Here is a 22,647-nt window from a genome sequence, read left to right as displayed (position 1 = left end):
AGACTTACTAAGCTTAATTTCATTTCACACCCCAAATCATCCTTTCCACTATACAATTCCTCCTCTACTAACCTGGAAGAATCTGAGGTGTAATTATAGATCACAGATTAGCTGTTCAACATTTGCTAGTCGTTAAAATGGGGTAGACGTAAAAGTAAATTGACTCCAGAGAAAGCTACTCCTCCTGACATTTGTAGAAGAGACTGCTGTAAAATGTTATTATTTATGAAGTCAAGGCTAGAGCTTTCTGTGCTTTTGGACAACTTTGCAGGGCTTTCCCAAAGCAGGACCTCCTACCACCACTGAAGCCACTGCCAGGAGGATCTCCCCCCTTCCCCAGCTGCATTCATTGAGGTGATTATGGGTAAGGTAGGAGGGCACACGCTGTCCCAGGAATCCCTCACAAGAAATCATCCCCTTCACAGCTAGCACAAAGCAGGGAAGTGCAGAGGCTTGCCTGTGCTACACAGCAGCCTCCCAAAACACTGACCCACAACCCAGGAACATGCGCATGACTTAGAGTCTCCTCTCCCCTTGAGCTCCCTCTGTCTTCCTGGGTCAGCACTTCACTGTAGGCGTGCTCTCCATTCTGAGCCCGCACAGGAGCACTCGTGAACTTCCAGTCAGACTGGATGATAAGCAGGTCTAAGTGCCAGCCACCGAAGCAAGGATCTGAAATCCGAGGGGCCCACAGGTTCAGGTGCCAAAAACTGGAGGAGACTGATGTTGGGAGACATAGCTACTGGACAAACCGGATGTCTAACATCACCTGTGGAGAAAACTGTAGAGAATGTGTGTGTATGTGTTGCGTCTACTAGCAGACTTCATACTGACCAGACAGAGGGGAGGAACAGGACGGAGCCATCGTGTTCTCCATGTGTGTATAGGTGCTGTTTCTGATTACGTGGGTGCTGGTAAAAGCTCTTCTGCTCTGCGTAGGGTGGTACGTGGGGCTGTTTCTATTGGGAATTTCCTATCAGGAATATGTGCTCAGCCTTGCTGCTGTGTGGATCTGGATACGCCAAACCGCAGCAGCCTTGGATCAGGCTGGGAGACGATTAACCCCCCAAGCCCTGCAGCCCACCAGATTCAATTACCTCTAATGGAAGATCCTGGAAACATGGTTATGTTAACACCTTTGGTCCCACAAATACTGACTTTTGTGTTGATGGAGCAACAGCTTGTTTTCTTCCTTAATGCAAGCATTACAAAGCAGACACAAAGCCCAGAGAGACCATACGCTATTCGCACCTCCGCTTCAAACCTGATCTACTTGGAGCAAGGAAGGGTGGTTTCACAACTCAGCAGCCAAATGATAATTTGCCCTACTTCTCCTATTTTTATTGCTGTTTTGCAGCAATGAGTAATGCTGTCTCCAGGAAATGGAAGTGAAAGCTATTCCGTTCTTGTCAGAATAATAATGGATATTGTGTTGGCAACTGCCCTCCTGCGCTGCACAACAGCATAAATAAAAGGAATTGGGAAAAGCCAACGGTACTATAGTAAATAAAGTGTGTAAACTCACCTGCTTGCAAATAAGCAATAACCTCTACTGTTTGGTGTTTCAGCCTGGGCAACAAGAACAGGATAAACCACATCTAAATCAGAAGTGAGTCAAGTCAACTCCACTGATCCTCATCTATGGAGAGAGGTTGTGGGGAAGAGGCACGGCTGTTCAGGGAGGGTCAAAGCAGAAAAGTGTGGCTTGTGAGATGTCAAGAGTGCTCCCATACATGGTTGTACGGACAGCAAGAGACTGAAAGATGGCCTTCTCCAAACCTCGGGTTAGCTCAATGCTGGGATATTAGCTTTGGCCTCACTATTGTTACTAGCAGAAGGAAAGATGTCAATGAGCATTAAAGTATTTGCTCCTTACGTCATGGATTCGTGTACAGTTTCTATTCACAGAGGCTACACAGATTCAAGCTGGGAAGACTTGCCTTCTTTCGTGGTTTAGAAAATGGATCATTTTTGGAAAATGCCTCACTACAGAGCACTAACTGTGACACATGGTGCAGCTCCTACTCGTGATGAGCAATGAACGTGCCATGCAGGTCTCTGCAGCCTGTGCTCTGGGCTAGCAAGATGCAAAGCAGTTCTGATGAGAATGATACCTTCATGCAGAATGAGAAGTTATTCAAGACAAGAAAAGGTTTCAGAAGGTGGTCCCTAATGATGGAAGTCTTCAGTGATCAGCTGATGAGTACCAGGTAACTTGATGCATTGAATTTACAATCTTTCTGAACTTCATAAAGGACCTTGTATTTTTCTAAGCAACAAGTGCTCTTAATACTATCATGGAAAGGATATTTTTGTCACTTAAAAAAAGTGACTTAACAGGATCATAGGTGCATAAATCATCAGTTTACCATCCAGTTGCTCATGATTTTAACATTATAGACACCAGAAAACCAGCAACAGAAACCACCACGGCAGGTGAACAGAAGAAAAATTCTCAAGGTACACAGCATGAGGACTGCGCCCTTGGTGGTTTTGGTAGAATTATTGTACACCACCACTCTGCTCTCAGGATGCAGGTTTCCCACAATTTAACAGGGGCCAGAACCCACTTACGGAAGCCAGTCTGACTCTTGGCAATGTCCCCACATTTGCAACCCAGCTCTGTCAGGGCTGCCTCCACTGTCACCCTCCAGAGACACACCTTGTATCCAAAACCTAAATCATGCAGGACTCGAGGATTCTGCAAACAACTTTTGGGGCATATTCCTGAGAGAGCAAGGGTATCAAGAAGTACTCCGTTTTCTCCTTTCCTGCAAAACCAAAAGCATTCGGTTGTCTTTGGCATTGGTTACTAGTTTCTAAAAAAAATTCTCTTTCTTGCTGCTCACATTGCAGGGGACCTTGACTCTTTTTCATACTCACTATGCCTGCTCAAAATCCACAGAAATACATTAAGATTTGGTCATCTGGCACTTGCATTAAAATACACATTGAAAGAATTGACAAAAAAAAAAAAATCGGTTAAGCGCATATAATATACCTACCCATGATTTCCCTATGAATTGGCCTAGTTTCAAAAACTGAAAAAATTATTTTGCTTTTTACTCAGCTCGTTTTCATACAAAAGACCCACACAAGCATATTATTTAGTTAAAAAACCCCTAAATATATCATCTAATCTGCAAAACCAACTATAAAAGCAGAGAAATGCATTTTTTCCTGTCTTTACACTAACACTAGCTATTATGTATAACAATGTTTAGTTAAAAATAATACAAATAAACCATAATTATTTCTGAGGACATGCTTATCTCTAAGAAGAATTCAGTTTTCAAGAGGAATGTTATTTTTAAACACGTTCACCCACTGTGCAGTTAGACAACTCAAATACGTTATGTATTATATTACCTTTATTCTGGATGGCAAATAATGTCAATATTGACTCTATACCTAGAGCACATCGTCTGCAAGGATCACAGCTACATCTTTCCTTTACTCCTGAGGAGCATAGTGAACGTCTGGGCCTGACATATTTATCACAGGGAGTCTGAGCCTATTCCTTGGCCAAATTCACTAGATATTTCTTTGAGCTCCTAAAGAGGAATATGTCATAAGGCATGAATGAAGGGCTTACAAGTTCAGCCACAATATATTTCAAAAGGCTACCAATTTTGTGGGCAAGTTTTTCTTAACAGTAAGTGGTCAGTGTTCAAAAGGTCTATAACATTAAAGATTAAGGACACAGTTATTTTTCAACTAAGTTTTTGTGACTGACTCACTAAGATATTTTGCTAAACACTTCTTGTGTCTGGTTGCTTACGTACACAAACCAAAACCTCAATGTTTCCTTTAACTTGTACATTGCTCCACACTTTTTTCTTCACAAGCTGACTAATGAAATTATTATGATATCATTACTGAGAGAGCCAGACGTAATGGTCAGAGCACAAAATAAGAAACAGGATCGTCAGATTATATATCAAGCTCTGCCCTGATTTGTGGTGTAATCTTAGGAAGGTAATTGAGAGATCAGCACTGGCTTTTGATGCAAAGATCTAACCAACTTTGAAATCAATTTACATTTCCCCCATATGTACACAGGTCATGAAATCTCATTACTTTCCATAATTTATAGATGATTATATAGATTTGGAGGAATTTTCCCTAGTAATATGAAAAAGCATACACTACAATAATGTGGACATTAATGCTAAGTATTATCTGTTTATTTCAGGGAAAACCAGTGAGCAGTTTAATGCTTCCAAGATTGCTGGGATCAAGATGATATTTCATATTTACTTGTGTTTGATTTCCCTTCAGCAAAACAGGAGCATTTATCAATACAACTGATAACTCTAAGCTGTACTTTACAGTGAGTAACACTGACGTATTTTATTATTACTTGCAGAATTTCCTATAATGTCCATGGAAAAGGCAAAATGTTTCAGGAAAGTAGAAACGTTCAAATGCATGTAATGCAACACGCCAACAGAAATGTCATTCATTAATATTTATTAGACAAGCAAACATCTTTGGATGAAGAACGATATAAAAACATTATCATCGTCAACATACTCGTCCCTGTAGAATATTCCTATGTGAGCTGTATTAGGAAACTTTTACTAATCCAAACCTCTAGAGGCATTTTAGCTACTAATCTGGATTAATTAGGCCTCTCCTGTTTAGTTACATTCATTACATGACAGAATTTTCTTCCCTGAACTCTCCAAACAAAATTTTTCATTTACCAAGATCCTAATACAAATTTTGCTGGGAGTCTTTTTAACGACTACAAGTGGAGAAAACATTTCCCTGAGAATTAATTTATTTGCCTATTTGGAAGTTCTACCTCCTTACCAGCCCCAGCCCCTCACCTCCTCCATATTTCAATCAAATCTCAGACGTATTTTAATAGTGTAAGTGAAGCCAGAAACAATGTACAGCACAGACTGAACTGGATGCACAGGTGATCCCCACTGCCAGTAACCAACAGATTTCCTAATGTACAGCCAGCCTTGGAGCAAGTAACACCCACCTGGATTTAATGACTGTTACAGGAGTCAAATTCTCTATGAAACATGCATTTCATTAAGCTGCTAATTACTAGTTTCAACTGAAATGCTTTGACGACTGTTAAAACACTGAGAAATGATAACATAACAGAAGCTCTCAGGAAATGTTATTCTTAACACTCAACAGATTACTGATTCCTCTACTGAGGAGCAGCAAAGTAACAAGAGCTCCAACCTTAACTTAGGCAGACCTGTCTCTCAATTAAAAACAACAGTAAACATTTTAACTACAACAAGAGACAACATCCATCACCCCCGAAGAACACTTCAATTAATACAACCACGGACTCCCTTTGGTTGAACGCGGTATTTAAAACAGACTTCATGAGCTCTCTAATTTATGATAGGTTATTGGATAACTCTTGTTAATTACAGCTACACAATGTCAGAATTAATGATTTTCCCACCCTCTTTCAACTTGAGAATGAATTCATAACTTATATCAAGACTCCAAAGATGTGCAATTAATATTGTCAGTAACCATTTCACAAAAGAGATTTGTTAAAGGCAGGCATGTGGACACAATTAGTGTATCAATTAATGTTGCTGTTACTTGATCTATAAATTATTGAAAAACTCATAACTACTGCAAGGAAACAAAGCAAATCCACTCCCTGTCAATGAAATAAGCTCCTGACTGTGCCCCTCTTTCATTACTCTTGAGATCAAATTTGAATTTTGCTGGATTCCATGAATCTTAGCTGTGTAATCAGAAAAATAAATGAACCTATGCCAATCTGACAGCTTGAAATGCCTTGTTACAGTGATGATGCTTTAACTGTTGTTAGCTGATCATGACGTCAAAAACAGTTAAATGATTAAAAAAAACAAACCACCGTCATTGTTCGTAGCACTTACTAATTTAAACTGAACTTCCAATCTGAAAATGAACCTGTAAAAACTGCATCAAGATTTCTATGTATCAGCAAAATTGTAACTTTCACATCAGTCAGAAACCTCATTCCACTCTCAAATTTAGCAAAGATTACTCCAAAGATTAGATGCAAATGAGGTCTAAGAAACCCAAAACAGAACTTGGGTAGCATTAGGCACCTATGATGAAAACTGAAAATGACAAAACATAACCTTGTTTAAAGGCTGCTTATCCCCAAAGGCTTTTAAACTAACTAGGTGCCTCCTGTTTGATCTCAGTATGACTAGAGTTTTGCTTCTGGGGATGCAAAGGTTTTCCTTTGGATAGTTAGTCAGATTCCAGTCTCTCATTAGACTTTAAAAGACCCAGGAAATAGATATGACTCTGCCAAAGGCCCAATCCGATACACATGAAAGGTCCTGGAGCCACTGCACTCCTTTTAATTAGTAGTCAAGATAGTTAAAATGGGACACATAAGCTTTTTGCCACCGTGATCCCAAGAGGATCAAACTCAGATCTTCTACCACCCAGAAAGCACTGCCATGCGACACCCTCTCCTCTGCTGGTGCAAGTAGGGGAATTCCTTACCCGGCCTTTAACAGCCCCCTGAGCAGAGTCTGCTCTCACTTTCCCTCCTCAAGCACAGCTTCAGAACTTGTGTATTCATTCAGTCAAAACAAAATGCCCAACTCGTGGCTGCGAGAAGACCTCTAGCACTGGTAGAGGCATAGCACATCACACCCTCTCTAACTGTCACGTTCCTACTGGCTAGTTACGGCGATCCCCAGCTTGGCGGCCTGCCTACTGTGAAATCTGTTTCCAGATGCCTCCTGCTTCCCACACATTGCAGAGGAAACCTATTAAATAAGGGAATTTCACCCATGGGGATCCTTAGCATCAAAGATTGTTATGCTGATTGTCAACATGCCTGAGCTCCTCTTTGTTTGTTGCCTCCATTTTTAAAAATCCCTGTCATTTTGAAAATTGACTCAAAAGACTTAACTATAGGCAGTATAATGAGACATGATTTGGCAAAAAAATCCGAAGCTTCAAATAGAGTAATTACAGAATTTAAGTGCAAGAGGAAGAAACCAAATCCCTAGAAAGTCTCCTGGCCTCCCCCAAGGAGATGCAATTCTGCATTCACATTTAGTAGCCTGTCTCACCCTTCTTTACTGACCTCCCATTTCAGTTTTCTTGTTTAAGTTAATTCTGCAAGAAGGGATTTTCCAAGGCAGTTATCAGTGTGGATCCAGCATCAATGCAACACATTTCCCCCAAAGAGGTTTCTAAATCAATTTTAATTCTGATAGGCTCAAGTAAATGTTTTCAATTTGATTCAATAATCCATACAGACTTATAAAATGGCTTTTCCCCCATGTACTACAAGACAAACATGTTTTATGTTTTAACAGCCTTGGCTAATAAAAATTCTCATTTCCTATCCTGAATGGTACAAACATGTAATTTTTATTCACCTCCCAATGAACCAGACGACATAAACAAATGAAACAAAATCAGCCTTTAAGAGCATTATTTGAATCATTAGTTCTCTAAATACTTCTTAAAGAACACAATTTTTCTCACACAAGGAAAAAAAATCACTAAAAAAGTCCTAGAATAGAGCTTTCTAAACCTCCTGAGAGCTTTGCATGACTTCCTTTTAGAGCGCAACATGAAGCCTCCTCAGGATGTCTTTTAAAATTTGAGCAAGTTCTCAAAAAAGGTGATTACCAACACAGTTACTAGCAGATATCAGCGAAGAGTGGCATGAAGATTAGGGCTGGAGGTGGGGGATGGCAGAAATATCATCTCCTCTAACAGCATCTAGTGTGCTGTAAGCTCATAAAATGGAATAAAGTGTAGAAAGGAGGGCTGTGGAGGTCAGGGTGAAACACAGATCCTCAACTGGTAAGCATCTTCACAGTACATGGAGCAAAAAGTGACAATCTGGAGAGGAAGGGAGCTGCTTGGTTCACCTCCATTTTCATAACTGTGTATTCAAATCAGTTAAAACTCCTACCCTCTGCTGGGAGTATGACCAGGCAGCATTTCTAGAGGTCAACAAATTCTGGATCCATCAAATCAATACTGACTGAATAAAAGGCAAAATTAGTACTTGATTTTCTAGTGGCCTGTTTTTAAGATTATCCAGGGTGATGGTGTTAACATACAAAACTACAGTTTGGTATTACCATGCTAATACTGAATTTACCTATAGTACATTAGAGTTTCACAGCTGCGATTCCACTTAAATAGCAGCTTCTGAGAGGATTTCGTATGTAAGTTCTTATCCTAACTGTAGTAATAACCCTTCAGTATTGGAGCAGAATACTGTCTTACAAACTAGCTCTGATGACTATGGAGACACTAAAGAGTTGACTGTGACTAGAAAGTTTATGGCTGTAAAAACACTGTGCCTAATGAGAGATGTTTAATAATCTCTGTCAGAGAATTGTTTTGTATATGACTACAAAAAGAGATGAGAAATATTTGGTAAAATCTGCAACTTTGCAGGAGCATTAATGTCATTTGCCCCATCTGCAGCAGAAATCAAACTATTTCCCTGTCACCGAAAAATCAGTAATCTATGCAATAGATCCAGAAAGCAGTTATAAGAAACCATAGAAGAACTTCAAACACACATCCCACCCTGCTGCAGGGAGCTACTCCATTCCAGTAGCAGGACTTTGCAACTGTGCTCACCGAATATCATGAGACTCCTCCTGGACCTCCCCTCTAACCTGTCCAGGTTATTAAATTGCTTGCTTAACTAATGACGTTACAGTGTCTTTAACTCAAGTCACGTCATCTGAATAACCATAATTTTCTTTTTGGCTGTTGTACTTCAATAAGAGCAGCAGCTTGCATTTATCTAACATGTTATCATGTTTTATATTTATATACATTACAAACCTTAGGAATTAAGATTTGTATTATTTCAACAATTCAGATAGGAAAAACTACCTTACTATATCCTTACATACAGAGAGAGGTAAAGATTTAGCTGACACTACACAGAACACTTATGCTGAGATGAGGAAAGAACCCTGTCACATGCTCTAACTCTTTACTATTCCTCATCCCCTTTTAGTCACCCCAGATCTTCAGGGTGGGATACATCTGTGGGACAGACATTCCATTAGGATAACGTTATTATCAAGCTTACTGCTCTTTCTCAGCGCACTGTTGTGAACTGCAGATGGCAGGAGAACTACCAGAATTGTAGATAATACAGCAAAAGAGGCCCCTCCCTGCTCTGGATGGAAATGGTTGCATGGTTCTTGCAGAAGTACAACAAAACTTGATTCACTGGAGATACACTAGAGCTGAAATTTCTGTTTATAAAGCAAAGACTGATTTCTTGGGATACTCAATTCCTTTGCATAATCAAACTCATTGATTAGTAACATAAGAAACTTCACATTAGTACTTGCTACCTGTCAGTGCTCAACGTTAATGAACTTGGGAAAAAATCATAAAAAACAAAAATCCTGTTTTTCACATCTCCATCATTCACAGTATACAGAGGGCGGCTCATTTGTCAAAATATAGGCAAACACATACAATTCAATGACAAGTAAACGAGCACACCAAGTTTCTTTTGACTTTCATTAGGTGGGATCTGGACAGCAAACACTGTCTGAATTGTATACCTGGTCTGTATAAAGCAGCCACTGTACCCCAAGGCCTTCGGATGGCTGGGTGTGAGCAGATGCACTCAGACTTGCACGTACAACGTAGAACAAGATTAACTCTGGAGACGTGCTACTGCCATACACTGTCACTTCCAGTTCTTCAGATACCTGTACATGCTGCAGGGAGCTCTGATCACTGTCACAGAACATATTTTATACTTCTTAGCAGTAAAGGCAATTCTCAGAATTACCATTTGGGGGATAGAATCTGATTTTGTATAGAGAAACATTCAGCTATTATGATTTATAACAATGTTTTTAAAAGTTGGATGCTGAATATTTCATTAACATAAACATCAAGTTCCTAAAACAGTTGTTTGCTGTTTCCGAGTTTCACCCTCCAGCAGAAGAAATAATATCTTTTTGATGTGTCTCCTATGGTATCCATATTGCAAAGAACTAACATTTTTTAATTTCCTGCCTGCCCAAAAATACTGATCATACAACCAAACCTCGTTTACTTTCTTTACTTGCCTTGAACATCTCTCAGATCACATTCCCATTTACATGAAAGTTCCCCTGTTTCTGCCTTTCCAAACTACAGCTTTTTTATCTTAAATGAATCATTTTTTCCTTGTGAGTTTAGGCCTAAAGTAGTCATAAAGATTCTAAACCATCTTCCCAAACAGATGTTTAAAATTTTTTAATTGCTGTGTCTCTTTTTAAAAATTGTAATACAAAGATCTCTGATACAAAACCTATAGTAAACAGAAGGCCTTAATTACTGGTTTGGTAGAATCACTGCAGTAAAAGGTATAGCTGCCCAAAAATTAAACAAGTTATTTATCAGATATCGAAGATGAGTAAAAATTTTCAACACACACACACATAGGAGCAAAGGCGACAATTTTTTTTGTCTTAAAAGAAATGTAAAAAATCCTCAGCAGTAAATGTCTAAATTATACACCCACAAAAACATACAGAATCATAAACTGAAAAGCTCACATGAAAGTTAAGTTCTTGTTGCCTCAAGTATTAAAACTATTAAGTATGATTTTTTAATTTGTTTTCTTATTTTATTTGAGCAATTAATACTAAACTTGTTTTCAATCTCAATTTCATTATCTGTATAGGTTTAAAAATCAGACAGCTACACAGAACAACATGAATTACCACTAGAATTCAAGGTCTTGACCTCCAATTTCATCAGTACTTAAACCCATAAGCAATAAAAATACTAATAAAAATCTAAGGCTAAAAATCCCTACTAAAAATCTTTCATAAGCACCTAATTCACATCGTCCCATTTCTCATGCTTAGCAGTCCAAAGAACAGCCCTACAATCTAATGCAAAATTGTAAATAGAAATATGAATTTATCCAACCATGCATTTATTCATAGCTGCTCCTTAATTTTGAGACTTCCTCCTCCTCCTTGTTTATAATTCCTTTACCAAATAACAATTAATGTTTCTATAGATTGCCACCGAGTTCTCTGTATCTTCACAAAGCATTAGTAAGATTCAACCTCCAGTAACAGAAAGTGCATTTAAGTTCTGGTTAGTTCAAAACAAAGTAGAAACAAAGCCTTTAGAGGAAAATTTATTTATCAACACAAAAAAAAAAGTTTTCTTTTGCTAAGAATAATTTTTAAAATTGTATTTCCATTTGTAAAACAACTGCAATATACATACAGAGTAAAAATTAATGAACTGTAATATGTTCTTTCTTACATTTTAAATATATTTCAATAAGATGTATTTTTAACGTCAGAGAATCAAATCCCATGTTCCCATATCAGACTTCCACTGAGCTTAACAAATTTTACCTTCCCTGAGAGCACAGATAACAAGAATCACAGATGCACAAAAGGTGGCTGGTGTAGGAGCTGATTAAAGTACAAAATACATACGAATAAAGAAAAATGAGTCACTACCTTTCTTTTTGGAGTCTTTCTTTGTGCTGGTTTTAACAGCCACTTGAAGTTCTGTCTCAGTTGACATCCTATATCCTTAGTCCTCTTCACACAGATCCAGGATCTCGGTCAGGCTCATTTAGAACGTCTCTCCAAGAGAATAATTTAGCCTTTCAGATACTATAACCCAAACAGTTCATCTCATTCACTCCTTTCGAGTACTGTTAAAGAAGGAAACAAAAAAGTAATGGTCATTTTCTGAGTTTAAAACATAAAAAAGAAAGCAGCAACGCACTGCAAGCTTACTGAGGAAGAAACCTATGAATTTCTCCATCTACAGAGGCAACTGCCCACAATTTTAGATGCTTAAACACAGTCATCCAGTCCTGTTTGAGATGTTTTGGCATATCTGAGATGTCTTTGCAGGCTAGAGACACCACACAAGGTGTACGGAAGACCTTTACTTCTGGACCAGCAGCTGGAGGACAAAGACGATGATCTGCTAAACAGCTGGAAATGTCACCAAAACCAAAAAATTCTGCGAGGACTCAATTCTTAAATGCAACAATTCCAATGTAAAAATATATTGCCAGATAGTAAGTTCAGATTTTTACTCCTCCAATGTTCTTTCAATGGTTTTGTTCTCCTACTTGAACAAAAGACAAATGAAAAATGTATTAATTACTCACTGAGAACATCATACTTTGCCACTCCTCTTGCTTATGATAATGTTTCCAGTATAAAAGAATCTGCCTCCATGTAAACAAAGCTGCAATTCTTAGCACCCATCTAGTAATTTTTCTTGCAAAGAACTCTGAAAATGCAGTTAATTAAACCTACAAAATACAAATGAGATAGGAAAAAGCTAACATTTAGGAGCAAGCTACAGCTTTACATAACATCTATTTGTTGGGGAGATACATCAGCTGCGAATCCACAGCAGCAACTGCAGAAACGTGCTGGAGCAGTATGAGGACGACAGGCCGTGAGGCTGCAGGTAGGACTGGGGATGTATGGGCCATGGAGGCAAAGAATACACAAAGAATAAACAACCAAGCAAAGAATAAACCATTACTCCAATTCTTACTGCTGGTCCTTCTTGCTTTGAAGGATGAGACACCTACTTCAGCCAGTCTGTTGAGGGCAGAGGACCATACTGTCCTGAAGCCATTTGTCATGATGTTCCCTCACTAAATGCATCTTCTTATTGCCCTTTGTTTTTGTGAAAAAGTTCTCATTATTAGCACAATTACAGTGAAGTCCATCTGGCCTGTCTGAACAGCTGCCCAGTTATTAAATAAACATTTAATAAAGAAACGAACCCAGCATATCAGCTAGTTAGCTGGCCAGAGATTAACTACAGTTATAGTTATTTACTAACGTCCCTTCTCTGTCATTTAAGAAAGCAATACACTGCAAACATTGAAAAAATTTTGACAGTTTAAATCACTTTTCACAGTAAGGGCTGCGAAGCCACTAGTACTTTCAAATCCAGGCTCTTTTAACATTTTAAAATGCTTCAGCAACGTTACACTGCCATGCACCGTCTGAAGTAATTTAATATTGCTGAAGTGTGTCAGGGGCTTTTTTTAATAAGCTCTTCAAATCTGTATGTGTATTATAGAATATTCAAAGATAGCTTTTCAAAATCTGCTGAACTGATTTTGAAATACAAAATTCCCTGTTCCTCCTCTCTGGAGCCTGAGTATGTGTCGCATAGCAAAAAGGAGGAAAAACAAAGCAACTTACAAATCAAAGTTGCAGTAGTTGCTAAATACACCTTCCTGGAACATCTGAAGAAACTAAAAGCATTTTGATTAACATTCTTAGTTAAGAAACAGTAGAAAAAGACAAAGCAAATGAAGGTTGCTCACAGAGAGAAAAGGAATAAGATAACAGCCCCAAAACTGAGTCTTTCAGGATCTGAAGCACTCTTTGGGCAGGTCCATGGACAGGGAGATGTCTCTGCCCCAAACACGGTCACGGTGGGACACCACGTGCAGTGACCGCTGGGCCCCAGCACAGATTCACTCTGCTGCAAGGGAACCACCTCACCCCACTTTCGATGGAGTCGCTCTTCACTTACGCTTGAAATACGCCAGCAAACAGGGAGAACAGCGCTGCAGAGAACAGATGTCCCTCACAACCCCCATCTCCTTTCCCTCCCCCTGTACAGAACCCAATTTAATAATATTTAGTTTTACAGCACAGTAGGGATGCATCAGTCTTTACAGCTCAATGGCACTTACTTAAAGCATCTCTCAAGTCACAGCTGGATTGACAGTTTATTTTTCTAGAATTTGGATTTATATTTACCTAAAGGTTAACTGCATAACTTTACAAGAAGCACTAACATGAATTACTTGACAAAAGGAAAATATTTATAATAGGTATATTTATTTAAAAAACCCAAACACAATACCCCCAGGGTCATGAGTTAAGCAAGTTTTAATGTCTTAGAAGACTGTTTTGAGTACAAAGCATCAAGAATGTCATCTCCTGTTGTCAGTTACTTTCAGCAGGAAAGCTGAAATAGTAGCATCTGAATGGCACTGAATATTTTAAAATAACAACATATGACTGCTATCTCATTTGAAACTCTCCAGACAAGCATCCCCTCGAGGCTATCCCACTGAGTAATATTTTTTAAAATAAATGCACATCTATTTTTGGACAGGTTCACATATTGATTTACTTTAAAACCTAATCAGGTCATACTCTCGCAGGCTCATAGATCCTTGAATAAAGTAATAGGTATCTTTGTAAAGGAGCACATAAACATCTGTCAGATGCAAGCTATAGTTCAAAATGAATTTGCTACAGAGACAATTCCTCCAAAAGTATAGGTCTTTATGTAAGCTACATTAGTAAACTTTCATATACTGTCCATATTTCAGCCGTTTATTACCCAGATGAGAATGGCAGTCAATCTGCTCTTCACCGCAACAGCTTTTATTGTCTCCTCCAATCTAGGTCACTGTTGTTAAATACTACGGTCTTCCTACTGTGGGAAGTACTGCAGCATGTGTTTTATCAATGAGATGCTATTTTCTTTGATCAGTTCTGCCACATTTCTGTCCCTGTTCTAAAGACAAAATTTTGTTAGCTGCATTTAAAAAAGAAAATCCATCATCTTACACGTATCCACTCTAACGATCTTTCTTGTGAGCCTTGTTACTGTTCCAGCTATTACAATGTTATGTGCATGCCTCAGCCTTTCCTAAAGAGGATTCAGAACTCTTCATTTTAACAAAATACTGACATTTTCTGTTCCCTTATTAAGTGGCTACAGCAGGAACACAATCAGCGCATTCTGGAATTAACTTTTAATTCCAATACAATTCTTAAACGTGCATTCTGTATTATTTCTATGCTGGCATAAAACCTAAAACCTTAGTGAAGAAGTATTTTCGTAAATTCACTTTGCATTTAGAATTAACACAGGTTGGACCTTTTACACACAGGGAAATTAGTCACTTGCTATACACGCCTCCACCATGAATTTGTAAAACAACAATTTCTGTCAAATCATTTGTCTTTTCAACCACGCTTCAGTGAGCTCAATGAAGGGGTTATTAGGCGACTTTCCCTGGCCCAAGTTATGAAGGAGGTCAGACAAGACAATCATAATATTTCCCCTCTGGTTTTAAAATACATGAATTTTTTAATTTTCTTCAGGGCTTCAAAACTTAAGAAGTTCCCTCCCCTGAAACGAGTTTCCATCTGCTTCTGAAAAGGAAAAGCAGTCTTAGAAAGGATTTATAACTTAGCCCTGGCATTCCCTAGGTATTTAAATTCTCCACAGTCCCAAAGTGGGATTTGACAAGATGATGGTACCTCCCAAACCCTGGTTTGAGAAAACATAAATCATGCTACTATCCTTAGCTCTTGCTTTTATTATACCTCTTGAAATCCATTTCCTTTCCTTCAAAGCACCCAATATAATAATAATTTGTAAGGGAACGTTGACACCCGTGTTTTTGCAAGTGTTAAACAAAGCCCAAACATATTAAAATGGCAAAACATAAGAGAAAAAAATATTTTAAAGGTGCTATGATCCTGGAAAACTGAAAACAGTTCAAGCGCGAAGGACTGATATCCAGGAAGACAAATGTCACTCATCAACTTCTCATCTGACCACGAAGCCTAACGCAGAGAACTTCAGTGAGACCACACACGAACAGATGATGGAAAAACCCATCCTGGCCACCCGTGCCCTTTATACCCTCCAGAGAGAGGAGGCCATGAATCCCTTTGGATCTGCTCACACTATTTTGTGCTCATCAGCTCATTTCCCTAATGGTCAGGGTCTTGCGAACATCCTGCTGGAAGCTACTTGGTATCAGAGTATTAATCTTTTACAGAAGGCACTACACTAACTCCGAACTGAAACCCAAGGGACTGGTCCAAAACTCACTGATATATTACAGTTAATAAGGCCTATAAGTAAGAACCAGAAAACGAGGCAGACGAGGTAGAAGAGAGAGCTTAAGATACTGACATGGGGCACAAAATGAGGAGGAAAAGAAAAGCAAACAGGAGAAGATGTCTGTGTAGATACTTCATTAAAGCAAATCCTATAACAACGTGTTTAGCAGCAAAATCAAAGCCAGCTCATGCATTAAAATTCTAGCTAACCTGCAAAAGAAAACAATCTCTGTTAGATTGTTTCATGTGCCCAGTCCCTCTTCTCTAGTTTTGTCATCTGCCTGCAGAACAGCGTAATAAACTGTTTCTAGTGACAATGTCAAATGACCCTCTGTCATGGCATGGCATGTCAATCACTGCTTTTTCCTGCAATTTCTTTACAGGTATTTCTGTAACGGTGAAAGGAAGATTGCTGTTCCTGCGCACAAACTGAGATCCTACACAAAAATTCTCTCCCTCAGCAGACATGCGGAAAGCCAACTGTCCTGTTTAACTCCTCAAATCTCCCCTTGCAAACTGCAAATGCTCCTCTGAAGCCCGGCACCCCACTCCTTCTCCTACCTCCCTACATTACATAGTTTGCAAAGGCTCACAACCACCTCCGTATTTCATACTTAGTTTGCTCTGAAATGAGCAAGTACTCTCCTCCACCTCTGATTTTCTATCTATGAGATAAAGGGAGGAGATTCGTGTGTTTTATTATGCTGTCTGTACTACGTCTGTAGTGAGATACCAGAACGATACTTCCCAGTTAACCCTTTTTAATTCTTCCAATGTCAGAAAATGCAGTACTCAAACTATTACATTTAATTTCCCTTTGTATATAGTTGCTATTTGTTTAATTGTATTTATACTTCTCTTATTTCCTGAAAACAAGAAGCTCCTTTTAAAAAAACCCTACCTGTAACTAAGGCAAATAACACATTTTATTAAATTTATTGTGGTTTACAATATGCTTCATTATTCTATCTCCAGGGCATCTTTCAGGCATGCTACCCAGTTCCTCACATGGTGTAAATAGCACCATTGAAACTGATTTACCACTAGAAGAGCATCTTGCCAAAAAATTGACCTATAAAATATTTCCAGAGTAAGATGTTTATTAGTATGCCAATGACAGCAGGAATAATTACTAAAATTCCTCCTGGAAATCACTCCATGTAGTGGTGAATACTACACTCCACCTCACCAATTTATTCTCCAGAAGTGCTGGGAATTTTCTACTGATAGAAAATGCTGACTGGATTAAAAAGATGCTTTTCATAGAAATGAATTGATTTCATCAACATTTTTAATGGGAAATTACTAACATTTCATTTTAATATTATAGTTTCTATTTTATATTATAGAGGACAGCGTTCTGGAAACAAAGGCAAAACAGAACACATTGATCTTGCTTTAACAGATTTTTTTTGAAACAGTCAAAAGTATACTATTTGGCATTCAGCAAAAACTACACAATATTGGTTTATAATTTCTCTGAGGAAGGATATTCAAATACTTTTAAGAAAAACTGCTAGATTTGAGCCAGTTACTAAAGTCTGAAAGAAAAATATTTATATATTTTTCCTTCAATGCTTTCAACATGAAATTCATCCTCTTGAAAGAATTTCTATAATCCCAGTGTAAAGTTTTTTTTAAAATTAATTTTTAGTTTTTAATCACAAATAAAAAAAACACACCACAAAAAACACCCAGCACTGAGAACATGCTCTCCCCTGTTCTGCTCTGTTGCTGACCAGGGCTAGTGCTGTGTAATTCCAGTGCTGGCTGTGGTCCCTCAAGTCCGGTCTCAGTCTCATGTCCAATAATCAGGTATTAGCTTCAACTCTGTGAAATAACGTTTAACATCCATTCCACAGGTTTTGTTAACACCTCTTCTTTGAGCCAGGTATACACCTGGGAGCATCATTATGCGACATGAGTAGCATTGCTTTCAGGAGTCTTGCAAGGCTAGAAGGGAAAGAGTCAAACCCCAAATCTATTGCCACAGAAAATCAAAGGCTGGAAGTCTAAATGGAAATGAGAGTTATTAAAAACAGTGATGGCAGCACCGTATGCCCTCAATTCCATAAGAAAGCATGCAAGTCTGCTGGACAAGAGCATTTGCAGCCTCAAACGAAACAAGTCAGTCCTGGAAAAGGCCAGACACAGACGCCAGCCAACGCCAACTCCAGCCCAGGGAAATGAAAATGAGTAACAAACCTCCCGTGTGCTGAGGGTATAAATACAACACACACGGCTCCTTTAAGCGCATTTTTCTGCTCCGAGATGCAAAACTCCACTCAAAGTGCTATCTGTAAACTTTTGGAGGGTATTACATAAAAAAGAGCACTGCCACTGAATGGAACAGGCTTAAAAACTTCACATCATTCCTCCGATACTGAGAAGCTGCTATGTTATCAGATAACATAGGAAGCTGTTCAGATTGGACTAGAGATTCCCTCTGCTCACAGTGAAACTGAATTACCTAAATGCTTTTCCTATATGAATTGCGTTATGCCAAGACATTACTATACCCAGATTATTACACAGCTGACCCTGAAGCAGAAAACAAACGGAACGTGTGATAACACTGTGTAAGAACAAACAAGAAACAAAACTCACATCTGCTACAAATACTGCCCAGGCACAGCCTGAATGTGATCCAAGTTCCACTAGCAGAAAACTGCCTTACCTCCATTAAAGTCAATAAAGTCACACCAGCACAAAATCAATAGCGTTACATTTGACTTATATTGGCGTTAACTCCATTGATTTTAATGGAGTTGGAGTTACACCAATTTTATGCTGGTGTATCTGCATTAGTGTCAGTGAAGTTATGCCGGCGTGACTGATGTAAAAGAACACCAGACCAACCAACCCCTATATGTCTAAAATTCAATGTCATTAACTCTAAAGCAACAAGAAAATGCAAATCTGTACATTACCAAAGCAGCGTCTTTGGAATTTACTTTTGCAAAGAAGAACAGCTCTTATGCAATCCTCTCAACACCAAAGAAACAGTGAAGACTAAGAAGGGAAAAAGGACAAAGTACACAGTTGGGATCACAGTATTCTGTAATTAGAGCTGTTAAATGATTACTAAAGCGCAGTGGTGCAATCATCACACTAAAGGAGAGGGAGAGGTATGCAGTCAGGAGCATCACCAGGGAGAAGGTAAAAGCAATGTCAGAGACACCACATTTTATATTTAAATGCAAATTCCTCACAATCAGAATCTGTGCCTTCTAATTGGAAGAAAAGGTTATGGAATTAAATGTCTCACATCCTGGACAGCTCAGCATGTTTTTAAGTGGCACAGTAAGTTGAAGGCAACTTACTCATCTCCTGTCCTTTACAGAAATATCTTAATTCAGCTCTTTTTTTTTTTTTTAATTTCAAGATTACTTTCTTAATATTGCAAGTGAGACTGAATTGGGACTCACCCTCTCATTCATTTTAAATAAAATACAGCGCAATACCTACACAAGATCCAACTTAAGCTATACTTTGAAATCTGAAGTAGAGCTTGAAGTGATGCTTTATACTGGCCTTCTTAACGGACATGAATTTTGCACCAACTTTTTCAGGTCCCTTTGAGATTTGCTCAGTCACATGAGTTAACCTATACATTGTGCCCTTCAATTTTCTGAATGCTTCCTGACATTACGGCAAAGCAAAGCAAACTTTCCTAATGTCAACAACAACAAAAAAACCCCCATGCCAGGATCTTTATTCATGGCTATTTTTCAACATTCAGCCCTTGTTCCCTGACAGTTAAGTATTAGGAAAACTAATCAGAGGACTTCACCTCGCTGTAAACGGACCTTTGATTTATTACACCAAACCCAACCACCAGACTTCTACCAAAGTTCATTGAATAGCAGAGCAAAGGGGAAAAAGCAAAAAGCTTTCTGGGACTGTAAGTATGGATTATTTTTACACTGTTTTTCCACAACCGACAAATATCAATATTTTAAATGGTCTAGTAAATGAGTTTTAGCTGCAGCAGTACTTTGGACAATTCCATTTAAATACTCCAGTCTTCATACCAGCAACGCCACTCATGAAGGTAATTCCACACGACTGCGAAGACGAACAGCAGGCTGACTTCTGAACGATACCAAACAGAAGTATTTGAGAACAGCTGCTAGATTTTACTGGAGAAATTTCAAACCATAAATAATTTTTTGAATTCACTTATCTGTTCTCATCTCATTTGTGAATGCAGTGCCTCGTATCTGATTATGTTATACGCTGCTCCACAAATGCCTCTGCTTTCTATCGGTAAGAATGGTAACCACTTTAAAAGGGTGGAAGCACCTCCCATAAGAGGTCAGACTCTACGCATTTTCTGTTCATGGCTAAGATTCATCAGTGTTTCTAAATAATAAAAGACAGCACTCCTCCCACAGCTGGAAAATATACTATGGGGGAAAAAAACCCCACCCAACAATTTAAGCCTTGAAACTGCATGGGCCAGGTGGTGTTTTCTGTGTCATAATTCCATACAGAGAAACATCCATACAGGGAAACACACTGGTCTCCACTCTGCTACAAGTATGCAACTGGAGAGGTCTACACAAATGACCACATCATACACTTACAGAATCAGAGCCTAAGTGATCAGGTTAGGGACTCTGTAAAAGGAATTACTTAAAAGAAAAAGAAAAATCAAGCCACTGCCAGGCTAAAATGTCAGGGGAAAAAGAAAAAATGCTCTTGATTATTCAGATGGAGAACTCTTAAGCAGTTAAACGAGTGTACGGACCTGCCACAAGACCATGCTTATTTTCTAAACGTTTTTAAAAATCACCCAAGTAGCATGCAGTGAGGAACCATTCACCTTCTACCGTCATGCTACAGTTTATTCTCTCTTGGAAGCAATTACAGGACAAATGCCAAGCTACAGAAGGTATTTTTCCAGCAGCAGCATCTGGCTTCTTGGCAGACTCCTCAGGCAATTTTATTGGAAGCTTTAGAGATGCTATTGGGTCAGTCCTAGTTATATTGCTCATGAGCCGTCTGGCAGTTTCTTCTTCCTAGATGTCATAATCCCTCTGATTTACCTTGAAGGAATTAGCACACTTTTATCCATTTCAAAAACAGTTGACCTGCAAGGCATTTAGGGGCTATCTACAGAGACATAGTAAAAGTCACTGGTCTAAATCTGTGTACCTTCAAGCCAGCAGCATTTCGGCATCCATTGCCTAATGCACCATCAAGAAAACAAGTCATGCAAAAACTGTGTGTGTGTGTGTGACTTACTGGTAAATTGAATGCATTCCTTATGATTCAAGGAAAAAACATAAGATGCATGAAAAATTAATTAGTTAAAAAAAAAGATAAGCTGGGGCAACAGCAAATCTGTGCCTTTATTTAATATGAACTGCTCTCATATAGCGAAGACAGTACTGTGCTGTATCGTGTAGTAAGGGACAGTGCACATCAAGTCAAGGAATGCTTCTGGCAGACAGCAAGCATAAATTGGAATACAAGGGGATCTGCTAAGTCAACGGAAGGAAAACAATTTCTGAGAATCTGCTTCTTGCAACTCCTCTGTTAAACGCAGTGCCTCTGAGGATAGAAGGGGCATGTGGAAGTAAAGACAGCTATGTCCTTTGCTCTCTCTACTGCCTGTCCCTTCCCCCTCTCCAACCCCAGCAGCTAAGATCTGTATTATTCTGCAGCTGTGATCATGATTAATCCTCATCCAGAAGGATGAAAGACAGGATGCTGTTTTTACCCTCCCTCTTTGCATACCAACAAAATCAAGTCCACAACGAAAAGGCTTTATGTCAGTTTAGAGCAGTTCTCTAGAATTAATAGAGAAAGCAGACAGAATGCTATAGAAAGCACATTTGTAGTCTGTAACACAGGTGGGATCCTCCTTTTTTAGAAGACTTCCGTGCAATTACTTACAAGAAATACACTCCTTAATTAAAAAAAAAAAAAAGAAAAAAAGCAGATGTGTTCATTATTGCTGTTTTATCTTTTTTTAATCCCACAAAGATATGCCTGGATGTCTTCTTGGGTTTGGTTTTTTTTGGGGGGGTTTTTTTGTTTGTTGGTTTTTTTTGGGTTTTTTTTGTTTGGTTTTTGTTGTTGTTGTTTTTTTCCCCCCCCACCTCTTTCAAGAGTTTTCAGAGAGGTTAGAGTAAGAAACTCCCATAAAATACTGTAGCAGGTTATTTTCTAGAAAAAAAAGTCCTAATGCCCAAAGGTAAATATTACAGGTACAAGAAATGTACTCTATAATTTAATAAAGGGATATGGATCTTGGATTTTCAGTAACAGGAATACACTGAGCAACATAAGAGAAGATTGACAGCACTAAGAAAGATGCACATATCCAGGTCAAACAAAAAGCCAAACGGAGCTCTGTCATCAGCAGAGCACAAGTAAATCCAACCAGACACAGAATTCAAACTTAGCTAATGTGAATTGACTAATATAATTCCATTTTATGCAGGACAAAACATATTCTGATTACAGTCCAGTGGCACTCGCAAATTCTATATTTAGGTATCATTAGGGCCAGGTGAACCATTAACTAATCTGAATTTTATCCGTATCAAGATTTGTACTGTCCACGAATTAACTTCTCAGATTTAAAATATGTCTTCACTCTCATTACTTCATACATCTTTTGGATATCCCCGTTCATTAATTAAAATTTCTGAATCACAGTACGCATCGACAATGCAGCCTGGGTTTTAAAATGCTGTGCAACAGCACACACTGAAAAATCAATTATTTAGGCTCCAGTACCTGAACA

The 22,647-nt window shown here is 38.6% G+C and overlaps 1 protein-coding gene across 12 annotated transcripts in view; it reads right to left on the bottom strand.

The window, feature by feature from the left end:
• The window catches only part of DAB1 (DAB adaptor protein 1), a 474,343-nt gene that overhangs the window by 112,395 nt on the left and 339,301 nt on the right, over positions 1-22,647 (bottom strand). For 11 of the 12 annotated variants that reach the window (XM_074875937.1, XM_074875936.1, XM_074875945.1 and 8 more), the window contains one exon: positions 11,481-11,680. In XM_074875937.1, coding sequence (XP_074732038.1) covers positions 11,481-11,547 — 67 coding nt within the window. In that variant the 5' untranslated portion in view covers positions 11,548-11,680. Of the gene's footprint in view, positions 1-11,480; positions 11,681-18,817; positions 18,852-22,647 lie in introns of those variants that run through there. The other variant, XM_074875944.1, reaches the window with a different exon arrangement.

This window comes from Strix uralensis, chromosome 8 (genome assembly GCF_047716275.1).
Source record: "Strix uralensis isolate ZFMK-TIS-50842 chromosome 8, bStrUra1, whole genome shotgun sequence".
Taxonomy (NCBI): Eukaryota; Metazoa; Chordata; class Aves; order Strigiformes; family Strigidae; genus Strix; species Strix uralensis.
Note: the sequence above shows the minus strand (reverse complement) of the source record. Positions and strands in the feature narration are given on the sequence as shown.